The following is a 23,784-nucleotide window of genomic DNA, read 5'->3' on the forward strand; positions in this document are numbered from 1 at the left end:
GAATAGGGGCGTGAGCGTGCATGAAGGCCACACACTTGGAAGAGACGGGCAGGGTGCAGGGCTGGTGTTGCTGGGTGGGGAAAATGCAAAGGAATATCCCCTGTCCCACAAGGGGCGCTGGCTTTCTCCTGTGAGGCTGGTGGAGACCAAGCCCCTTTGCGGCTTTTACAGATGATCTACCCCCAGTTTGGTTAGTGCCCTCTGGTCCCCGTGCCCCCCCATGCTGGGCATGTGGTGTGGATCCCAAGGTAATGGTGACATATTCCCAAGTGCCCTCTGCGGCCAGCCCCCTGAGGTCATTCAACTCCCTCCCGTGTGAGTTTTTGCCTCCAGAGGCATTTCCCTTTCCCTGAGTGCTAGGCATGCTCGGACTCTGATGTGAGATCTTTACCCCAGACTTAGGATAAGAAGTAACCGCCTCACGTGGGCTCTGGGATTCATCCTCTGTGCTCCTCATCCAGGGTCACAGCCACAGGTGACCCTCCTCTTCCCTTTGAGCACTGGGCACGTGTTCACCTTCTGACACACAGTCAGGTGCTCACTAGCTTGTGCCATGATCTCCCTCCGCTAAATGTGGAAACGCATTGAGCAATGAAGACACATGATCCAGTCCAGGGGTAGGCAACCTATGGCATGCCTGCCGAAGGTGGCACACGAGCTGATTTTCAGTGGCACTCGCACTGCCCGAGTCCTGGCCACCGGTCCAGGGGGCTCTGCATTTTAATTTAATTTTAAGTGAAGCTTCTTAAACATTTTAAAAACCTTATTTACTTTACATACAACAATAGTTTAGTTATATATGATAGACTTATTGAAAGAGACCTTCTAAAAATGTTAAAATGTATTACTGGCACGCAAAACCTTAAATTAGAGTGAATAAATGAAGACTCGGCACACCACTTCTGAAAGGTTGCCGACCTCTGATCCAGTCTCTGGGGCTCTCTCTCCTTCCCTGTCCTGTTCCCCGCAGCATCAGGAGAGCTGCTTTAGTGTTTCCGGAAGTGCCTTGCGGGAGCTATGAGCAAACAGTATGCCAGACGTTTACCTTTTGAAACATGTGGGTTGCAGCTCCTCTTGGCTGCCCTGCCCTGTTGGTGGTGGCTGCTCTGGTGCCTCGGTGCCACTCGAATGGGCTGTGTCTGTGTGCTGCTGCGTTTCTTCCACCTGTCTGCCTGGGAAGATGTTTCATGCACCTATTGATCTGTGGAGACCCTATGCTGGGGAGTCCACTGGGGGTGCTTTCTCCTCACTCTCGCCCCAGCATCTCATCATCCAGCCTGCATGTGTTGCTACAGACCAGCTCTTCCCTTCTACCTTCAAGAGGGGAGCATGTCCTATGCCACAGCAATGGGGTCAGGGGATCTTGCAAATGGGATCCAGGGGTCTGGCACATGGAGAACTGACAGTCTCCTGGGAGGTGATGGGCACAGCACCAATCTGCCCCCAGGAGATGTTGAGGAGTGGGATTTTTACTAAGTCAGAGCTGTTATACTGTAGAGCAGGAGTCTTAAACTTGCGGCCCACGAGCCTCCCCAATGTCGCCCGCGGGGCTCCAGCAGTTTTGGGGCTGGGTCTCTCCCTTGCGCCCTGGGCTCTCCCCTCTCAGGAGCCCCGGCCCCTTCCTGCAGCCCAGGGGTGGGGTGGGGCTGTGCCTCCATGCGCTGCCCCTGCTCTGAGTGCCCCTGCGGCAAATGGGATGCTGTGAGGGTGGTACCTGGGGGCAGAAGCATGTGGAGGCCCCCTGGCCCACTCCACCTTGGAGCCCCAGGTAAGCTCTGTGCCTCTGACCCCCTCCCAGAGCCTGCACCTCCTCCCCCTCCCACCCCCAAACTCCCTTCTAGAGCCTGCACCCCCTTCCCCTTCCCACACACTCCCTCCCAGAGCCCAACCTGTCACCCCTTCTGCACCCCAACTCCCTCCCAGAGCCTGCACCCCAAACCCCTACCCCAGACCTCATCCCCCCCACTCAAACTCCGTCCCAGAGCCTTAGGCAGGTGGGGGATGGAGTTTTTGCTGAGTTTTTTTTGGGGGGCGGGTTCTGGGTGGCATGAGTGACATTGGCCTGCAGGGAGGATTTGAGGACTGGCACTGGCCATAAGGTAAATTGAGTTTGAGACCCCTGCTGTAAAGTTTCTCCCAGGCAGCAGACCATCAGTGTTTTAAAAGCCCTTCACTGTAGCACACATGAACAGGATCTGAACAAATGATGTGACTGATGGGGGAACAAAGTAGGACCAGGTTGTGCAGAACAGGATAAGAAATGCCTGTGATTTCCCTGCTGTGACCCAGCGACCTCTTTGTGCCAACTGGCAGAGGGCATGGGGGTACCTAAGAGTTGCAGGGATCCCCTGGCTCTGGGGTCTGTGTACTAGCCTGCAGAAGTGACATGTGAAGTCTCTAATGAAAACCTGTGTTGAGAGGTATGTGGGGATGCCATGTAAGAAGGTGTGTGTATCTATTGGCCTTAAGAACATAATTTCCTTGTCGTTAAAGGCAGGTCAGTCAAAGGCAGCATGCCTTGAGGCATACTTCTCCAACACACTTATCTCCCTGGGGGACCACTGTGTATTGTATGTCTCACAATAGAAGTCTATTAGCATACTGAGTCAAATGCTAAGGAAGAGCCTGTGGAGACTTCAGAAGAAAATTAACAGGAAGAGGTAAACAGTGTGGGGAGACGCTTGGTGTTTTCAGGTGGTGATCAGACATCTGGTCTGTCCTGTAGGGGTGTAGAAGACTCCATGGGATCCTTCACCAGGACATAAGCAGTGGGTTTACTTCTTGAGAAAGGGCTCTCAGCCAGGCTTGGTTAAAAATGCTGGGAAGAGCTTTGGGCAAGAGACTTCTTTAGATAGGGGGATAACTTGTCCGCTGAGCTTAGGCCACAGAAAGCCTGTTATGATTTTGTTTTATATGTCAACCTTTGTTTCCACTCATTCTGTTTGCTATCATGACTCTGGTCTCTGTTAAATAAACTTGTACTTGCTTTCTCTAGAAACAAGTCTGAGTGCTGTGTGTTCAGCGAAGCTGTGTTCGAAGGGGAGCTAATAGGCAGCGATGTAGTGTTCATTGGGGAACAGCGGGGCTGGTAATTCTGTTGGCGTCCAGTGGAGCAAGGGCTGGACAGTGCAGGGGACACCTGGTGAGATGGGGGTGTGCCTGACGCTAGCTTGGAGAGAGAGTGAGGTCTGGAGGGGAGTGCTTATGTGAATGGTAGCTGCTAGTGGTGTCAGGGAGCTGACCCCGGGCAGGCACAGACAAGGCTCCCTCGTGCTAAGAGCAGGTGATAGCAAGGTGCCTCCCCACCTTGGGTACCTGTGAGGAGTGTCACACCTACTATTTCCTGAGCTCCCATCTATGCCTCTCTGGCCTACGGCCCCTCTAGGGAAAGATCAGCGATGACTGGGGTGACATGTAGCAAATCTGTCTCCTCCCTGGAGCCTCCTTCCAGTGTTGTTTTTTAATATTAATTTATTCATACAATTAACCCAGACTGTGCTGTCAGTCTTGGTACTGCGATTCTGCACTGATTGAGGAATTTGACCTCCTTCGTCCCTGGAGGCTTCTGGCAAGTTGCTAGTGTAGCATTCAGCGTCTGTCTGAGAGCCCGAGACATCAGTCTCCTCCTCCTCTTCCTCCAACACAATCACATTCCTTTCCCCCTACTCCTGGCTGCAGAGGATGCTCAGTATTAAGGTTCCTTCTGAAAATGGAGAGAAGGTTGCCATGTGCAGAAATCTCCTTCCTGTTTCCAGTCCACCTCCCTTCCCCACCTGAGGGGAAGAAACCTCCAGTGCATCACCTAGCAAGTTTGCTGAGAGAGGAAACAAAAATATACACAGGGGTAAGGATTGCGGCATTGAGGTAGACGTGTCAATAGCAAGGCTCAGGGAACACCTTTTTGGATCAATTGCTTGATCAGTCTATCTTTAGGTGCTTTATATCCTCCTCCCCTTCATTCCTAAAATGCCACACAATTTTGAATTCATCTGTCCTTGATACCCCTCTGTGGGTTTGGGAAGTGCTGTGATTGCCACCTTCCATGTGGGAGCCATGGCACAAAAAGAATAAATGACTTGTCCCAGGCTAGTGCCTGAGCCAGTGGACTATCTTTGCTCCCTGCAGCCATCTTTTAAATGGGGCCAAGTAGCTATTGCTCCTCTGTCTGCATGGTGCGATGTGGTATTCCTCTTTGTACAGCTCTCACACCCAACTGTGGAAACTGCCTGCTAGCTCTTCTGTGCTGTGGCTTTCTTTCCTCAGGCTTTATACTGCTGCCCAGCCCTGTAGTATCTGAGCACTTTCCATGCATAATTGATAAGCAAAAGTGCAGTCCCTAATGGACTTCAGGGAGTCTTTTTGGCCCTTTTCCCTTCTTAAGGTATAAAACAATGCATGGGAGGGGTATGCTTTGTCTGGTTTTGGGAGAGGAGGGGGTAAATAGAAGACAGTTTTTGTCATACATGTTATGGCAGAAAGGCTTTGTTAGGAAGGTTTTGCAGCATTTCCTCGTGAAACTGCTGTTTACGAGTGGCAAAAGCAACTTCTTTAGTGCCATACTGGTTTTGTTGGTGCATGTTGTAGCCAGTAGAAGAGGGTACAGTGAAATGAACTCTCACCTTCCTGCCTTTCAAATCCCTCTTTGGGTGGCGGGGAGTATGACCACTCCTTGCTCTTGACCAGGCCAGCAGCCCCTTCCCTTCAAATAGCCACACAGTGTGCAGTATTGATATGCCACTGGGAGTGGTCTGATAAGAGGTGGAGGAAAATCCTGTGGTGTCCAGAGTCCATTTAAACTTGCTGCTTAGTGCCATCAGAGTACTGCATGAGAGACCAAGAAGCTGAGTTTGGTCAGTAGAAGTGGCATCTGCAGCTAGTATTATTTGCTACTGCTGACTTATTAATAATAACTAAGAGCATACATTTGATCCTCAACATTATGTAAGAAATCAGGGAACTTGAGGAAGTCTCTGGTTTCAAGTCCAGAGTGATGGAACTAGGTCTCAGCAAGTTTAAGGGTTCCTGAGAGTGGGAGTTTAAACGTAAATGGATGAAGAAAAGCATAGAAGACTTAGAGGTGCAAATTAGTCCCTTGCTGCAAAATCTATTTGATGCTAATTTGATTCCCGTCTTAAAGCAACTCAGAAGTTATCTTAGCAGCTGGCACAAATTGACTGTCTCCTGGATTGGCACAATGACAGCAATTGAAATGAAATTATTGCCCGGAATTTGCTTCCTCTTCTGGACTACTCCCATTCTTTTTCTCAGAAAGGTAATCTAAAATGAAGATACCGTTCAACAACAACAACCACAATTACATGTATATATCTCGTGTGGGACGACTGGCAATACGCAGGCGGCATTACTGGGCAGCTCAACTATGTACTCTAGTTGGTATCAGGAAGAGAGAGACACTGGTACAGAACAGAGTTGGAAGATTTCCTTGATTGTTTAATCTTTTGGATGGCTTTGGCTGCCTCCACAGATAGGTACACAGCATGTGTTTTTTAATTATAACGCTTAGGCCATGTCTACACTGCATTTATGTTGGCAAATTTTATGTCACTCAGGGTTTGTTTGTTTTTTTCATACCCCTGAGCAACATACGTTTTGCTGACATAAGTGCTCATGTGCACAGCATTATGATGGTGGGAGATGCTCTCCCGCCAACATAGCTACCGCCACTCGTTGAGCTGGTTTTGTTATGTTGAAAGGAGAGCTCTCTCCCATCGGCCTAACGCAGCTACACAAGCAATCTTACGGCTGCACGGCTGTATCGGTACAACTGTGCTTCTGTACGGTTGTAAGTGTAGACATGGCCTTAGTGTGTGACAGAGTAAGTGTCAGTCTGATCCTGCCCCTTTCTAGCTTCCCTTGGGAGTATTTGGACTTTGAGAGAAAGATGGAGTTAGAGCAGTGGATGACGCTTCACATGCGGAAGCTTCACAAAATACATGTAAACTAACTTGGACCATTTTTCATTTGATTTTTGGCTAAGATGCTGTTCTGGTGTGCCTGCCCATCTACTGCCGCCTCTGAGGGTCTGAGCACCTGCACCTCTGTTAAAGCTGATAACATTTCCAGCACCTATAGCTCTTCTTGTAATTATGGGTATTATCGTAGTGCCTGAAAAGGAGGCTGTGGTAGGTGCCTACATATACTCTTGCATGCTTAACTTTTAGTCATCCCATTTTTTTGAGTATTGGCCTTCCTGGGACTTCCACATAGAGCTCACCTTCCATCGCCATCTTTGTAAGTGCAGGTTCCTGACACAATGGGAACTATCTGCTGGAAAACAAACTTCTCTTGAGCCTGAGGTTCCTAATTTGAAGAGAAAAGAGCAGAGGTTCCATTTGTTTACTGGATTTACTTGCATCTAGAGGCAGTCGCTATAAGGTGTTTTTTCAGTGGTCACTCACTCTCTGCAATTAAGTTGTTTGCTACTTTCTGGAGAAGGTGTGGGAGCAGACACATCTTCCCCCACACACTTCTGATGGGTATAAATCCTGGTTCCATTTCTTGAGGTTACTGGACCCCAGATTCACTCTGGACACTTTGGAACTTTTAACTCTCATCTCCTCCCCGTCTCCCTAACATGAAAGGAACCAACTTACTGACAAACTTGCAGCTAGCAAGAGGTGGGAGATAAGTTTTAAGATGGTCCTGAGCTGAACACTAGAAAAAGACCTTGGCTCTTAGATGTTGTTGCTTTGATTTTGAAAGGTTTGGGTTACCTGCCTGGTAGAAAGTTCACACATCATGAGAGAATGGATCTTTATGGTTTGGCTCCTAGTCTGAGAAACACAAAATCCCTCCATCAGTGAACAATGTTTTTTCTTTTATTGTAATACTGCATGTGTGTTCTGACAGCAGTAGGCTTCCTGTTTGTCCCCAGAATCTCCTGTCTTGGTTCCTGTTTGCCATCTTCTTGCAGGTGTATGTTGTATTTTTTTATGATTGCTCTGCAAAATCTCTTATTCTTTCTGTCATCTTAATTTTTATTCTCGTGGCCTGAAAGTCATCTAATGGCTTAGCTTTAAATGTCGCCCTCTGCTTGTGTTTGTCAAGGGTGGGAATCCTCATAAGCTGGTGTGGTTTTTGTTTGTGCTTTTCCTAGGACTTTCAATCGAGAGAGCTCTTGGACAGGTGTGTGGGGATGGGATGAGAAATGTGCACATACTCTTGAAATCTCCTGGGTCAGAGTGTATATATATCCCCTTGGGGGCTGTTGGAAAGACTTTGGCTGGAAAGTGGTGTTTGCGGTTACAGCTGGCTAAAGCTGTAATGAAGACCCTCTTTGCCTCTCCTGGGAGTGAGAGGCGGTCAGAGCATCCACAGCTACGGATGAGGCTGTTGGGAGGGGGAGTTGATATTGTGCAGCATATGCATAGCAGGAATGTCATGCTGCCGTAATGCACCTGACAACTAATAATCTCTTCCAATGTTCCCTACGCCCTCCTCTCAAGTTCTCAAACCTCCGCCTAGCTCCTTTTTAGGTTTATTGCAGGCTTCCAAATCATTCAGGTCTACCTTTTGGAGTCAGAAGGAAACACAACAGGGATGGTTTTCCCTTCCTTCTCCGTCTCTCCCCTTCTCCCCCCTCCCCACCCCCATCCCCACAAGCTGATTAGGCACAATGACCTTTTTCATCATATCTTTTTGTCTGTGTTACGTAAACATTCCCGGTTGACAGCTCTAGACTGCTGTGGCTTGCAGATGTCCTGTGTACTGTGTGTCTGTCTGAAAGCATTCTCCTCCAGGCTCTGATGGCCTTGCAAGAAAAAGCTTCCTAATTATAATTCTCATGGGAGGCATTTTGAGCTAGTGGCTGGAGCAGAGAGGTGGGACTCCTGGTCTCTGTTCCTAGCTATGTTCTTGGACAAACCTGTTGTACCTCAGTTTCCTCATCTGTAATATTTACATATTACTTGTATGTAATGCAAGGGGAGTGTGAAGCTAGATAGAAGTTCTCAGTCTTCTGAACATTTCAAACGACTGGGACTGGGGAAATGCACATGGTAGTGGTACAGGAGTGTCACTGTAGTTAAGGTTACATCATGACACCCTGTTTAAAGGTTGACCTTTCTAATTTTTCGAATATTGACATGCTTCGTTTGCTTAGTTGGATTTCTTTTAAATTTGGTGTGCTTCAAGAGGGTGAAGGGTAGGTAGTGACCCAAATTTGGAGTCATTTGAACGAGGGGTTCGAGAGAATAAGCCCCCAAAAGAATAACCATTTTTAAAATAAATCCCTAGGTGGGACTTTTTGCGAAGTCAGAGACCAAACTCTTGAAGCGCTAGGAGTGAAAATGGTCTCAATCTGTTGAGTTTTACGCCCGGGATTGCATGGCACTCACTAAATCTTTGGGGGATCCGAGTTCAGAACAGTATTTAGGAAAATGTACACTTTTACACTACACATGCACCAGTACAGAAAAGCAGCTAGAGGGTTTCCATTCCTACCATTTTATATGCTTTAAAGCTTGACTCTTGCAAGCGCTCTAAAATCTGAGTGGTTAGTCTAGCTACTTCGAAATTCAGTGTGCCTCATGGGATTGCTGGGGTAGCATTAGTGATCCAAATTTGGGGTCATATGACCAAATGGTTCCTGAGCTACAGGTTCACCCCTAACTCCCCCTTTCCCCAAAAAAAGCCCTGTTTTTTCACTGCTGTGAACTCACTCTTCAAGTAACATAACTATGAATAAGTCTGTCACAAGCCCCTACCTAGGCCAAAAGGAGTTTTGGATGGCGTGGCTGGAAGATACTATGATTTGTGAGTTGTGGGTGGCAATTGTATTTTGAGGGAATGTAATCAGTCTTTTGGGGAGTGGAATTAGACATAGTGCTTCCTGAGAGATGAGGTGTATTAGGGGGCAGAGGAATGGGGCACTGGGAGAATAGGGTGAGAGGGCTGTGGGGCTGCAGTGAGATGAGGGGGGCCTGAGGAAGGGGGAAATGGGGGTGAATGGTAGGGGAGGGGAGAGGTTGGGAGATCAGATGAGGGAGGCATGACCCCTCCCCCCAGTTCTGCCAGTAAACGCCGGTCCCTGTGTGCTGCGCAACTCTGCCAGTGGCTGCCAACCCCCTGCACCCCAAGGCTATGCCACTGCATTATGTAGCTGTCCTTCACTCCAGGCACTGGAGGTTAGTTGCATTATAGGAAGGGGGAATTAATGGCAATAGAAACGTTTGTGTATCTGGGAGTGAAGACTTCATGGAGACCTTCCCTGCTTGGGACGTGGGGGCTGGGCACAGGAGAGCAGGCTGGTTGGAGTGGGGAGTGTAATGAATGCGTCAGGGATGTTGCTGGGGCCATGTGCTCAAGTGGGGCTGGTGGGACTCTTCTTATGTTAGGGTGCAGGGGAGCGAGTTGTCTGTTAATGGGGCATTGTTGAAAGAGGGTGGGGGTCAGGTTACATGCGCAACCTCAACCCTGCTTTTCGTGCTTTACAGAAGTTTGAGTTTTGCTCAGCTCCCATGTTCTGCAAGCGTGTGACATGCCCCCAAGCAACCTTAACTGCACATTATTTCTTTTTGCCACTGAATGATTATTCCTATCAAAACATGACTATTCCAGGATATTAGGCTCCTATATGCAGCTGATGTCCATGTGCTTCTACACAGAGAGAAACAACAAGTCTTTAAAAATCCAGTTTTTCTAGGTTTGATATCACAAACCCAGATGCCTCTTTTCTCTGAGTTATCTCCTTTAAGTGGGCAAAGGTCTAAGTCTTACTTCAAATGAAAAGATTTATATAGTGTAATTTTACTCCATTCCTGGAAATTTCAAATACTTTACTTGAAATTACTGGATGTTTCTCCTGGATGGTCTGCATCAGGATATCACTAATGAGACTTCCCCATTGTGGTCCTTAATTTTCCCACAAAGTTTGCAGAGATGCTCTTCAAATTTTATTAGAAATTACAAATTAGGAATTTGATACACCATCAAATATGAGAAGATTAGTATTTCCTTGTATTTTATTTATTTAGCAGCTTAGTTCAAAGCTGTTTGTGTTCCCAACACCACTGGCTGGAGATTATGAAAACTTGATAGAACAATGTACAGCTGATATTTTTTTTTTTTTTGCTATCAGTTCCCAAATCTAATATAACTTTGTTTAACCCTTTGGTTTTTAACTGAATGTAATATATTTGGAACATATTGCCAATATTGCTAAGATCTTGAATTCTCTCGGCCTACTCTCTCCTTTTGTCTTCCATACACAGTGCTTCCTCTGTGTGTGTGTGTGTGTGTGCGCGTGCGTGCGTGTTCGTGTTTGTTTTTCCCCAGCCTGGTTAGCCGTTTCTAGCAGATGGTCCATATGTTGTAGTGTACAATCACTTTCCTTACACCCTGGTCTTGCAACAAGTGTCTGTTTTAACTTGACACTTGCGAGTAGTCCCATTCAGTTGAGTGAGACTACGTGTATGTGTAAAGTCTATGAAGCTGAGGGTCTGACTTTCCACAATCACTCATGGAAAAGCCCATTCTAGATAGCACCTGAAAACTGAAGGGCAAATACTTGCATTAATAATTTTAAAATTTAAATATGTTGTCTTTTTAAAACAATTTTTTAAAACAACCACTTATTTAACTATCTGGTTATTAAGCAATGTTTTGCAGAGTAAGAGTAGTAATGAGGCTTTTTGTTAGCTTGGAGTTGCTCTTTCAGAATAGTAATGCTAAGAGAGGTAGTGTTATCTAAAATGTACAGCTTCCTGATTGCTGAACAAAAATCCAATAACTGTACTTGCTTAAAGGCAACCTGGCAAAGGGATCTCAGTTTTCACTGTCCTAATGTGCACATTAAGTATAAATAAGTTTTGCCCTTCAGTTTTCAGGTACATTTGTGTTAATCATAATATTACTCAACACCGAGTTTTGTATCATTTCTACTTCACCACAAGCAGTCTATCTAGAATGGGCTTTTCCATCAGTGATTGTATAAAGTTGTGCTCTCTGCTTCATAAATTGTGGAGAAGTCCAAAAATCAAAAGATTTTGGTTTATGGCTGGAAAACATTGCATCTGACTTAAAAAGATATTGTAGAGGATACTGTACCTTAGCTTTGTGAGGTATTAGATATTAAGGGCAATTTTTTATCAGTGAGGGTAATTAATATTTGGAACAACCTAGCTAGGGCTGTGGTGGATTCTCCATCATTTGAAGTCCTTTACATTGTGACTGGATCTCTTCTAAAAGATGTGCGGTAGCTCAGCTCAGAAGTTGTTATGGAGGGCAGACCAGATGATTGCAATGGTCCCTACTGGCTGTAGAATATGAATTCCTCCAACCCAGGTCAGGATGTGTTGTTTAATTTATTAGCTGCAGAGTTACAATTGCTGGAGATTTGGGGGGTATGAAGGAAGGAATATTTCCTTGCTTGACAGATGGTGTGTGAAAATCTGTGAAGTTGGATCCATGGGAAAAATGACTGGCCTTCTGAACTGTTGGTAAAACAGATATTTGAACACATGGCTGCCTTTCGTCACTCCTGTTGAAGCTGCGAGCTAGTTTAGCAATCAGCAAATCTTACAAACGTCTCTCCTTGGCTTCTGAGGATTCCATGAATGCACTATTTGTTTAGTACCTTGTACCTGACGCTGATCCCTGTGACTACCTTTTTTCTTACTTTCTTGGTTTTATGTAATCTTCCTTTATTTGTGACCACAATAAACAGGCCAATAAGATTAGAAAGAGCATTAGGAAAAGATTCAATAGGAAGCCACGCTGTATTACAGGGTATGGTGTTAGACTAGATGGGACCAAGCAGGCCTCTTCACCTCTGATCTCTCGTCAGAGATTGAGTGTACTGTGTGTGGCAAGGAAGAGGGGTTTAAAAGGACCGTCTTGTCTGGTGGGGCCCTTCTCGAGTCTGGAGTTGAAGGGCTCTCTGTTGCCACCTGGAATCAGATCCATGATCCCCCAGAGCCCATATGAGTCAACCTTTCTGTGTTTGCTTGCTGCCCCGCAGGCTGAACAAGGCTCTTGCTGTTGGGGGCTGGAGCAGCTGCACACGGCCAGGAGGTGCCTTCCCTCTCAGAGCTGTGCTGGAGTTGGCCTGTTTGGTTACCCTGGAGACAGAGCATTGTGGAACGCTTTCCTCGGACCAGAAATAGTTTGCTGTACCTTGTGACTGGAGTGCTCTCCTCCTTCCCTGGTCTGGGGCCAGCCCTTGTGTGTGCTGGGAGATAGGAGTGTCAGGCCATGGCCCCGTGTCACAAGCTCTGATGCGGGTGGGGTCACAGTCACCAGCCTGGTCCCCTGCTCCTGCCCCCTGCAGTGACAGTGTAAGGTTTCAGGGGAGTAATTGCGCTTGAGTTATGTCCCCTCTGGTGTTTCAGTGGTTATGTCATATCTGTTGAGGCTGTGACGCTGTAAGCTGGCTGTCAGGGCCCAGCAGCTGAGTAGCACGTGGTGCGTTCCTACCTCTCTCTCCCTTCTCCTTTGCTCAGCTGTTTGGCCTTTGGCTTCCCTGTGTCCTTACGCTTCACAACAGGTTCTCTACAGGCGTCACTTGTTCACGAGGGCAGCATGATCCATGTGGGCAGCAGGGCCCCCTGATCTGTAGGTGCTGCCATGTGGAGTTGGGAGGCCCTGGGTGGGAGGGGGAAGAGTTTATCTTAATCTCTGGCCACTGAGATGAGGCTGATAGGAAAGGGTGCCTGGTGCTCTACTCATGGTTTGAATGGCATCAGGCACCCAGCAGGCGCAATGGGAGTGTGGTCTTTTCTGGAGAGAGCCTGCAGCTCTGGACTGTTCTGCCTTTGGTGTGTCACAGCCTCCATTCCATCCCCAGGGGAGGCAGCAGTCTGTCTCGGATCCCTTTGCTGCTTGTGGCCATGGCTTTAGGCTAGTACAGTTCTCTGGCCATTTGGGCCCTGTTGCCCTCTGGAAATATTCTGCATTCAGTTCCTTCTTTTTCAGCTGCAGTCAGGCTGTGATACTTTGCACTGCTGCAAGGCATTCTGGGTAGAGTTACACAGAACTTGGGAGTCTCTTTTCGGAGGGCCTTGCATCAATATTTTTATCTCGTGTCTTCTCCTGAGGTCCCACCCATTGAAGTGGGGGTACAAGTGTGTCTACACTCCAACCACCCATCACGGTTTCACATAGTTAACCCCAGCCTTCCAGGGGAAGAGCTTTCAGTGCAGTCTGGAAGCAGCAGGTTACCTTGCAGCTGCTTTGCACAACTTTTGCTGGGAGGGAGACTGATACAGGCAGAAACCGAGCCACTCCTTTATCATTACAGGGCCCCTCCAGGCATTCCTGCTTTCTGCTCCTTATTTTGGGGGTGATTCTGGAATGGAACAGTGAAAACATAACAACTGCTAGGACTAGGAAGGAGGGAAGGGTAAGAAAAAGTTCCCCGTCATCTCCCCCCCCCCCCCCCAACAGCAGCAGATGGGGATGTGACCATCTCTCAACCCATAAAATCAGGCTATTTGCTACACTGGAGCAATGGGAAAGCTAAGACAAAAATCCTGCAGGTCCTGGGCTGCCCAAGAGGGAGCTATTGTGTGTGGAGCCTTGCCTTGCTCTCCCTGTGTTGCAGCTGTGTTGTTACCTGAGGCTTTCAGGGGCAAGAAGCAGGGTGGTGAAGCCTGGTGAGGAGCCTGTCAATTAAAGCATGTTTCATTCCTGCCACTGCCCACACTGTGTAATCCAGCCAGCCAGGCCCCTGCCACTCATGCTGCAGTGTTATTCCCAGGGGGAAGGTTTGCTTGCCAGAGAGCGGGCCAGGGAGGACACACGTTTTCAACTCAGCCTGATGGAGATGCAGAAAGGAAGAAGGAGGGGGAGAAGGGGTCAGTTCCAGTTTCCTCTGCCTTCCCTTTGTGTTGGTGGGCAGGGAAGAGGGACAACGCTGACTTCTCTGTTTCTGAGGGTCTGCATCCCTGGGAGAGCTGGGGTTTAGCAGCTGTTAAAGTTCCTTTCCAAATCTGGCTCTTTTGTGCCCTCTCTGTGAAGCCTTTGCTCTCCCCTCACACCCTCAGATGAGTGTTGCTCCCTCCGGGCGGGGGTGGGCAAGGGGAAGATGAGGCTGGGGAGAGCCAAGGCTCAGTCAATTTAATGACACATCTCCTTCCTCTTGGCTCCTCAGTTACTGGAAAAACCCTCTGTTCACTGGGTAACATGGGCAGAGCCCCTGCACAGCTCCCTTCCCTGCTTCCACATGTGTTGAATTTTAGGGGTGGAGAAGCCTTTTCCCCTCGCCTTGATATTTTCTCTTTTAATCCAGATGACAGCCCTGCTTGGACTGACATTGCCTGTCTATTGCAATAAATGTGCTTAGCACTTAGCAAGCACTTCTTGAGTGCTTGATCAGCATTCCACCACTGAGCCCATGCACAGAACGCAACTGGCAGTACTCCCGCCTCTGCTCCTCCAGCCCACGTGATGGCTGTGCATTGCTATGACTCAGTTTATCTTATTGGGAGGGATAGCTCAGTGGTTTGAGCATTGGCCTTCTAAACCCAGGGTTGTGAGTTCAATCCTTGAGGAGGCCGCTTAGGGATCTGGGCAAAAATTGGTCCTGCTAGTGAAGGCAGGGGGCTGGACTCAATGACCTTTCAAGGTCCCTTCCAGTTCTAGGAGATTGGTATATCTCCAATTATTACCTTTTATTGTCTCTTCTGGAAGGTGGCTGAGGTGATTGTTCCTTTTGCACTGAGACCTGGCAGAACTCATTTCACATGAGAGTTCCCAGGTATCTACTCACACGCTCCTTCTTGAAAAGAGGGCCAGTCTCAGAAGCCATTGAACTCAAATTGGTATTTCACATCTGTGGCAGAGACAAGAGCCCAAAGCGTTCCACCCCTGCACTGCTTGCTTTAAAGGCAAGTTGGGAAACCCAACCCAGCAATGACCGTGGCAGGGGTGGGGGGGGGATGTCATCCCCAGCCTTCTCTATGTGCAGATGCTTTGCCTCGTGCAGCCTCGCCCCATGACAGTGGTGAGTTCCTGGGAGACTGCTGCATTCCAGCATTTCTAGTCTCATTTAGCCTTCTGCTGACCCATCGATTCACTGTCTCTCTATCCCATCGGATCTAAGCAAGAGTCTAGTTTGCAGTTTTCCAGCTTACACCCTCTTTCTCGCTCTCTTTCCAGATCACCAGAAACTGGAACGTGAGGCCCGAATCTGCCGACTTTTAAAACATCCAAATATTGGTAAGTACCCCCGTGAGGGTGTGGCTAGTGCTTGCTAGACTATTCCTGGGAATTGGATGGTAAATGCTCACTGCCCAATTCTGGCCTTATTTGCCAGTGAAGCCTCATCAGTTATTCCTTCCTTCTGCAGTCCCTGCATACAGAGCCATCCCAGGCCCTGCTGTGACACTGGAGATAGAACCCTGAACCTCCTGGCTTAGGTGTGCACACATGGTGCTCCATGCTGTGCACAGAACTGTCCCAGATCTGGCTCTGTAGCCTTTTTGTTTGGCATTCTGCACCTGGAGTGGGCAGCTGTATTCACCCCACTTCTTCTGCCTCTTGGTGCTTCCTCTGTACACCCCTGAAAAGGCTGCATTCAGTGAGATCCCCAAGTCTGAAGTACAGTGAGCTAAGCTGTCAGCTCTCTCACCACAGCGGTCACTAGCTCTAGAAACAAAAGAGCTGATGCTTTGTTTCCATTCTTGAAAGTGTTTTGTCTTCTGCTGAGTGTGGCTCACACACGATTGGTTTCCATGGTTATCCTGCATGCAGGTTTATTTTCTTTCTCCCAGCGAAATGGGGGAGATGGAGAGAGAATTGCCCGCTTTGAAGGCTTTAGTGCCGGGCTAAAAATAAGTGATGGAGTCACTGGGATAGCTTTGACTTGTAATTCAAGGAGAGGAAAAAAATAACTCAACTTCTAACAAAAAAAACTTATTTACTAAACTGCAGAAACAGGAGTGGGATTGTTTTGCCTTCTAAAGCTCCATGGAAGTTTGCCCGTCAGTCCTGCTCCAGTGAAATTTGCCACTGTTTGCTAGAAACTGCCTTGAGCAAAAACTTTGAACCCTATTCATTACTTTTATTAATGTATTTTATTGTGATCTAAAGAGGTGTTGGAGCCTACCTCAGAACGAATCTGAGGTGGTTGCGCATCTCTGGGGCAGAATGCAGAGTAACACCTTCGAGCAGGTGGCAGGCTCTAATATCGCTCCCATAGTGCCGTGAGCCGTAGGGAAGGCTTACCTTTGTCACAGCTGGCCTAGGGGACGACATGGGTTTTCTTTCACACAAGTATCCATGGTAGTGGTGTTGTGCCCCCCATCCCCCTAAATATTTATAAAAAGTGAATTGGAGCCATGGTGCCAGGTTTGACAGCGCCAATGACTAACCCCAATAGCCTCAGAACAGGGTCTGCCTGGGAAGCAGCTGCACAAGTCTCCCCCAGGCTGCTGCACCAGGGTGCTTCCATCCTGACCTGGATGGAGCAGCTCTGGTCGTAGTTCAGTCTGCATGGCCTCTGCGCTGAGACTGCTAACAGAGACGACAGGATGGCCCTTGCTGGGACATAGAGATTTATGTCCTAATTTAGATTTATATGATCACTTTAAAAAGTGCTTGCCCAAAGCTCTGGGTGCCCATGGCATTATCTGAGAATACAGAAATAAAAGGCAGCAGGTTTCCCAAAAGGCAGGAGGAGGGGGAAGGCCCCCATCACTAAGTGCAGCTTCTTTCCTTCACGGCATATGTCCCCACTCCCTCCCTAAAGGCCAAGGAAAGGAAGTGGCCCTTGCAGTGTGTTCTGAAGGCCAACAGGTATAGGCTGTTTCAGCCCGAGGGAGGTGGTGAGTGAATTCCATTATTCAGGGCCCCTCATCCAAAATGCACTGCCAGCAGGTTTCAGACAGAGGCTGCTTCAGCTCTGCTGACTGTGGCTCTGGCCATGGGCAATAGGTGAGAGAGAGAGGGTGCCTCAAATAGACAGAAAACGGAGGCGTCCAAAATATGATACATGTCACTAGTGACAAATTTGAATAAGCTTTGTTTAGAGCTGCATCACAGGTAAACCCTGAGCTTCCATACTGTCAGGGCAAACCCATCAGGAAACGAATGGAGCAGAAGCTCAGCAACAGAGCCAGGTTAGTGGTACCAAACTCAGCAGGGCCCTCTTAGTACAAAAGCAGCCGAGTCAGGGCACCCACTCACAGTTAATACTTGCAACATGCATGGGACTGTATGTGCCTGAGCCCAGCGGTGCATGTCTCTAGAATGCCACCAGCCTGAGGAAATATCTTGGAGTACAGGAGGACTTTCACCGGGAGGCTTTAAAATGTGATCCTGTCTTCCCATCCCACTTTTTTAAAGTGATTAGCTTCTGTGAATAAGCTGGTCTGTGGCTCTCTTACATAGTAATGTAATAAGCTGCAGTGACTCATTTTGGTAGCTAATGTCCAGACTTTTGGTGACCCACAGTATTTTTGCACTGAGAATCATGTAGGGGAAATGGCCATCAAGGTTGTCTTAATATCTTTCTCCCGGTGTGAATTTTTCTTACTTTTCCTCTCTCCTTCTTTAAATTAATCTATACATCTCTTCTAGGGTGACCAGACAGCAAATGTGAAAAATCAGGACAAGGGTTGGGGGGTAATAGGAGCCTATATAAGAAAAAAACCCAAAAATCGGGATTGTACCTATAAAATCAGGACATCTGGTCACCCTAATCTCTTCTCTTGTCAGGCTTTCAGCAGATTGTAAGGCTGCACTCAAGGACAGAAATACTCTACAAGTGGAGCTGGCTGCATATGGAAACTGACCAGGATCACAAAAACCTAGTTAGTTTCTCTCTGCAGTTGGATCCACGTGTGAGGGACTTCAGCTGGTATTGGGTGTGTCCCAGTCTTGTAATCAATTACCTGGTATCAGGGCCGGCTTTAAGCCAATTCACCCGATTCCCTGGAATCGGGCCCCTCTCCAAAGAGGGCCCCGTGCCTAAGGGGGCCCCACTCCAGTGGTCTTCGGCGGCGGGGGGTCCACTCCGGGGGTCCTTCGGTGCTGTGGAAAACCCATAGTGGACACCCCGCCGCCAAGTATTCTAATCGGGCCCTGCAGGTCATAAAGCCGGCCCTGCCTGGTATAGTGAGCTTCACCACGCATGTGGGAAGACGCTTATGGCCAGTGTCCAACAATCTTTCGGCAGAGGATTTCTTGTCCTAAAAAGAACTTTTTTTAAAAAAAAATTTTTTTTAAAGGCAACTAGCAGTTATAGAATTAATTTGAAGACCCCAAGTAACTAGGGACAGGGTACGTTCAGTACACCACCAGCTTTAAATCCATGACATTCAGACCTGCCTGGGCCTAAAGGTTTCTGCTTGTTGCATTGCCCCAATATGCACTATGCTTGTGACATTGCACCACCACCAAACAGTTCCGCATATTGGAGCCTGCATATAAGGAAGTGGGTTAAATCATAGTCTTTTTGTTTGGAAACACCATTCTAAGAAGTACTGTGATACTGCAGTGAGCTGAAGCAGGCTATTACAGAGTGAACATTTTAAAGTTGGATGTATGTTTTCTGTCCCTCTTCTCCTGGTTATTTGGGGCATGCAACACATGGCTTTGCAAGTGATCTGTTGGGTCTGAAAAGGCCAGCTCTGGTGTGGTAACTCCAGAGTGCAAAGCCATGACCACAGCATATGTCAATTGTGTACCAAAAATGGCTAAAATAAAGGTTATTTTGGGTATAAAACAATTGTGGGGCGTGCAGATGGTGTGTGTCATTCATTCATCATTCATGCCCGTCACCAACGGATCTCCAGAGTCCTCTATCCTGGGCCATTTGCTCTAACTGGTTCCAGGTATAGCCCATTTTTGTGCAATCAGCCTGAAGGTCGCGTCGCCAGGTGTTTCTTGGACGGCCTCCAGGTTTCAGCTCCATACAGTAGGACTGGTCATGAAGCCTACTCCCTGTGTATGAGGTGTGTCGCTCTCTTCATGTCTGGAATACAGCAACAGCTCTCCTGTCAACAGTCGCCTCTGTCCAGCTTGTGTCCATCTTGTCTCACTAATACCTAGTAGGGTCAGGTTATTGCTCCTCATCTCTACTGCAACCTGTGCCGTCTTTCCTGACTCGTACATGGTCCTCACGTTCCATGTGCTGATGGTAATCCTTCTGGTTGCAAGAAGGGTGATCGGCTTAGTGGCTTCCTCGCGGCTTTCACCACCCAGAGTCATGCGTCTTCGAGTTGAAGACCCTTCTTTTTCCAGGATAAAAGCCTCTGTTATCTCTATTGTTGGCGTTTCTGTAGCAAATTGATTTTTTACGGGGTGGGGTTGCTAGCCCCACGCCCAACCCTCCTCCTTTACCCTGACTTGGGACAGGCAGATGGCCCCAAAGGACCGCTCTGGTGGAGTTATGGTGTGTGTATTTCTATTATATTTCTCTTGCTCTAACTCAGTGGTCCCCAACCTTTTCATCTGGCGGGCCGCCGACAAGCAACGTCATCAAGAGGCGTCGCCGCCGAAATGCCGCAGAAATTCGGCGGCATTTCAGCGGATGCTCGACCGCTGGCCAGGACGTGGGTGCATTTAGGGCACCGTGTTGGGGACTCCTGCTCTAACTCTTTGTGCTGTGACCACCCATCATTTCTCTGAAAATGCCACCACCAAATCTCAGCACTCACTATGGATTACTGCTGTGTAATTGACAGTTTTCTTGCTGTGTCTGGGGCTACACACTGAGGCCGAGGTAACCTCAGCAGTATACTACTTTGAGGGGCTGAGTTTTCGGTCCAGTTATTCTGCAGTCCAGAGACATTGTCAGCCTCTAGAGGGAAGAGACTGATGTTGAGGCAACTTCTAGAAAGTCTTGCTTTCCAAAGGCAAATTGCTCTAATGCAGTGTATCGAGCGCTGTCAACTGGCTGCCATCCAAATGTGTCTGGCTTTTTGTTACCATCCATTTCATTCCTAGCTGTTTTTAGTGGGGAAGGAGCGATGTCCTCTGGGATTTCCTTCCCCAGCCCTTCAGTTTCCGATGGGTGTGGCCTTGCTGGGGCAGGGAGACTCTCTGAAGTCTATCCACACTGCTTTGTGCATCAGAGGGGCTAAATGCTTTGTCTGTAGTATTCTGGAGTTCCTTTGCAAACTCAAATTCCCACTTCATCCGCATAACCCATTGCTCTGTGCTGGCCAGGAGTGGCAGTTAAGTGCAGCCAAATGGGATCGGGATTAATTGGTGACCAATCCACCTTCATCCTTTGTTTCAAAGGGAAAGCAAATCTGATTGACTCATAATGAGGGCAAGGAAATACACAGGAGAGGGCCTTGCCTCCGTAGGGGATGTCCGATTTCTTCTTTCTCTGTCTGATCTGCCATTCAGACAGCTCTGGAAAGCTTTGCAGAGCTATGTCTGCATCAAAGGCTCCCAAAGCCCTTTCACTTCTTTGAAAACCAGAGACAAGTTTTTTAACATAATGGGAGGGACAGCCAGATACTATCTCCTGCAGTGAGTTGCAGAACCAAGCCTCCCTCGCTGGAGTTCTAGCCAGTCTCTTCAGGAGGGATATTTAGGCTCTGCTCCCTTCTCATCACTGAATGGTGTGTTCATTCTAAGGCTACAACTACACTAGCACTTTTATCGGCAAAACTTTTGTCGGTCAGAGGTGTGGAAAAACACACACACACATATACACCCACCCCCCACCCCCCACCCGGACCAACTTAAGTTTCACCAACAAAAGCACCAGTGTGAACTGACGGGAGAGCTCTCTCCCATTGGCATAGAGCGGCTACCCAGGAGGCCTTACAGTGGCGCAGCTGCAGTAAGGTTCGTAGTGTAGACATAGCCTAACAGAGCCCGCTAATTGAGATACTGTCTATACTCTGTTCTGGGGAGAAGGGATTTCAGCCATTTTGTACCCTTGCTAACAGCAATGCTGCTCTCTGAGGTCAGGATGCCCTAGTGCAGGGGTCGGCAGCCTTTCAGAAGTGCTGTGCCGAGTCTTCATTTATTGACTCTAATTTAAGGTTTTGTGTGCCAGTCATACATTTTAACGTTTTTAGAAGGTCTTTTTCTATAAGTCTATAATATATGACTAAACTATTTTATGTAAAGTAAATAAGGTTTTTAAAATGTTTAAGAAGCTTCACTTAAAATTAAATTAAAATGCAGAGCTGCCAGGACCCGGGCAGTGTGAGTGCCACTGCAAATCAGCTCGCGCACCGCTTTTGGGACGCGTGCCATAGGCTGCCTACCCCTGCCCTAGTGTATGAGATGTAGTGTTGGGGTCCTGAGTGCAGACAAGGCTACAGGTGATCACCAGAATCTTTGTGTTGCTCAGGGCAGGTTTCAACTGTCTGATGCTAAATGTGGCCTTGCCTGCACTAGGACTCCTTAAAGCTACAACGGTGGGAAATTTTTTTGAAAGCGCTACCCCAGAAATCAAGGGCTCCTAGAATCTGATGTATCCACCCCTTGACTATTTATAGACTTCTATCATGTCCTCCCCTCCTTTGACAGTGCTTAGTCAAACTACACAAATGTAGCTTTTAAAATCTTTGCTACTAAGTGAGCCCTGATCACTCTTGTTTTCTGCCTTCTTCTGTTCTGTTGTGCTCTCTTTGCTAATTGTGGCCTCCAGAACTGATTGCCTAAGGAGCTGGTGGTAATACAAATAATTCTGGTGTGGCCCCACCAAATGGGCTCTCTGTTGCATGACATGGGCTCTTTACCTCAGTACACTTCAGTGCTGTCCCAGGCTTACTTTACTCTTCCAAACTCCTTCAAACTGCTGTCCTAGGTCCCTTTCAGAACTAGTGCTGTCTAGGTTTCTCCCTCCCTTCAAATATCTGTGTTCCTGATTATTTTTCCAAGTGTAACTTTTGCATCTTGTTGCTGTCTCCCTATGTTCTTCTCCGTCTTGGGCACTTCTGTTTTTAAGATTTGGGGAAAGATCTAGAGAAATCAGTTGTGGATAAACTTAATTTTTCTCTGATCCTGCTCAGTTTGATATTCCTTTATCACCTGGCGTACCACTTTAGAAGTCCATTCCCCAGGGAATCATATGTTGGTGTCTGTGTAAATAATACTTGTAGTTTCTGCGTGCTGAGATTATGGTGATCAAATGTGAGGATTGCTGAAGGGACCAGGAAGTAAATTTTTCTTGTGTATACAGCACTGCACAGTTAGCTGGGGATGTTGTAGGGTAGTTTCACCTGCTTATGAAAGGTTAGGCACTGACCACCTGTGGAGGCAGGAGACCAGACTTGAAGGGCTAATGGTTTGACTCAGAACATCAGGCCTTCTTATCTTGAGAAGCACATTCCTTGTTAACCAGATCCTCATTGATTATGTGCTCGGGAATGTTTTCCCACTACCTTTTTTTAACAAAATAACTCCAACTGTCCCCGTTCTAGCAAGATGAAACTCTGGACAGTGTTTGCCGTAAGCAGCAAGTTCAGTTGTTGTGGACTGCAGAGGTCTAGGCTACCTCAGAAATTGGATTACAGAAGATGATATGTGTGCAGAGAATAGTTAAAATGCTGGCTATGGGTACTTTCCAGCAGCTCAGCCAAATTCACCTCTAGCAGAGCTCAGTTGACTTCTTTGGTGCGACACCATGGAAGAATTTGGCCCTCTGTGTTTAAATGCATCTCTGCCATGTGACTGCTTCTGCCTGGGGGAGGTGGGGGTGCTGGACGTGTTCCTTGTTCCCGTGTGAACCTGTTGGTGTGGGGGAGGAGGGACGGCCTGTGTTAAGTCCTTGTAGCAGGAGACGCAGTTCACTGCTTTCCCAGCTCCCAGTTTGAATGGCTCTGCCTTGGAACAGGCTCAGGCTGTTGAGTGGGTTGCTATGGTTCCTGGGAGTGCTTGTAGGATGACAACAGCGATGACTCCTCATCGTCATTTTCCCCTCCTCCTCCCACCCCTCCCCCCGAAAATGCCAAACACCCCCTCAGCAGTAGAGCTTTTCCCTCCCTTAAGTTTGTGCCAGCTGAGCTGCAGGTTTCCCTTTCTCCAGTTGCACAGGGTGCTGATGCTTATCTGTGTGCACTGCAGTGGGGTTGGGGGGGTGTGCTGAGAATTGGCCAATCCATTCCTTCATGTTCCGGACTTGGAGTCTTTCGTTCTTTCTTTCTTCATCCCTTTCCCCGCCAGTCTTGTTCTTTCATCTTGGGAACTATATTTCTCCATTACCGCCTCATCTTGAGGGCTGCACAGTGACTCTCTTAGTCCCTGCTGGTTGATGTGTCTGCTGCACAACTCCAGCTTTGTGCTAGTTCATAGAATCATAGAATATCAGGGTTGGAAGAGACCTCAGGAGGTCACCTAGTCCAACGCCCTGCTCAAAGCAGGACTAACACCAACTAAATCATCCGAGCCAGGGCTTCGTCAAGCTGGGCCTTAAAAACTTCTAAGGATGGAGATTACACCACCTCCTTAGGTAACCCATTCCAGTGCTTCACCACCCTCCTAGTGAAATAGTTTTTCCTAATATCCAACCTAGACCTCCCCCACTGCAACTTGAGACCATTGCTCCTTGTTCTGTCATCTGCCACCACTGAGAACAGCCGAGCTCCATCCTCTTTGGAATCCCCCTTCAGGTAGTTGAAGGCTGCTATCAAATCCCCCCTCACTCTTCTCTTCTGCAGATTAAATAAGACCAGTTCCCTCAGTCTCTCCTTGTAAGTCATGTGCCCCAGCCCCCTAATCATTTTTGTTGCCCTCCACTGCACTCTCTCCAATTTGTCCACATCCTTTCTATAGTGGGGGGCCCAAAACTGGACGCAATATTCCATGCGTGGCCTCACCAGTGCCGAATAGAGAGGAATAATCACGTCCCTCGAT

At 47.9% G+C, this 23,784-nt stretch overlaps 1 protein-coding gene across 19 annotated transcripts in view; it reads left to right on the forward strand.

Annotated features, from left to right (window-relative positions):
- CAMK2G (calcium/calmodulin dependent protein kinase II gamma) overlaps positions 1 to 23,784 on the forward strand; it is a 166,746-nt gene that overhangs the window by 56,589 nt on the left and 86,373 nt on the right. For all 19 annotated transcript variants that reach the window (XR_005582729.1, XR_005582731.1, XR_005582730.1 and 16 more), the window contains exon 3: positions 15,118 to 15,177. Coding sequence is in view for 14 of the 19 variants with exons in the window: in XM_039481069.1 (XP_039337003.1) it covers positions 15,118 to 15,177 (60 nt within the window). In the remaining 5 variants the exon portion in view is untranslated. The remainder of the gene's footprint in view (positions 1 to 15,117; positions 15,178 to 23,784) is intronic.

Source organism: Mauremys reevesii, linkage group 7 (assembly GCF_016161935.1).
Source record: "Mauremys reevesii isolate NIE-2019 linkage group 7, ASM1616193v1, whole genome shotgun sequence".
Classification (NCBI taxonomy): domain Eukaryota; kingdom Metazoa; phylum Chordata; order Testudines; family Geoemydidae; genus Mauremys; species Mauremys reevesii.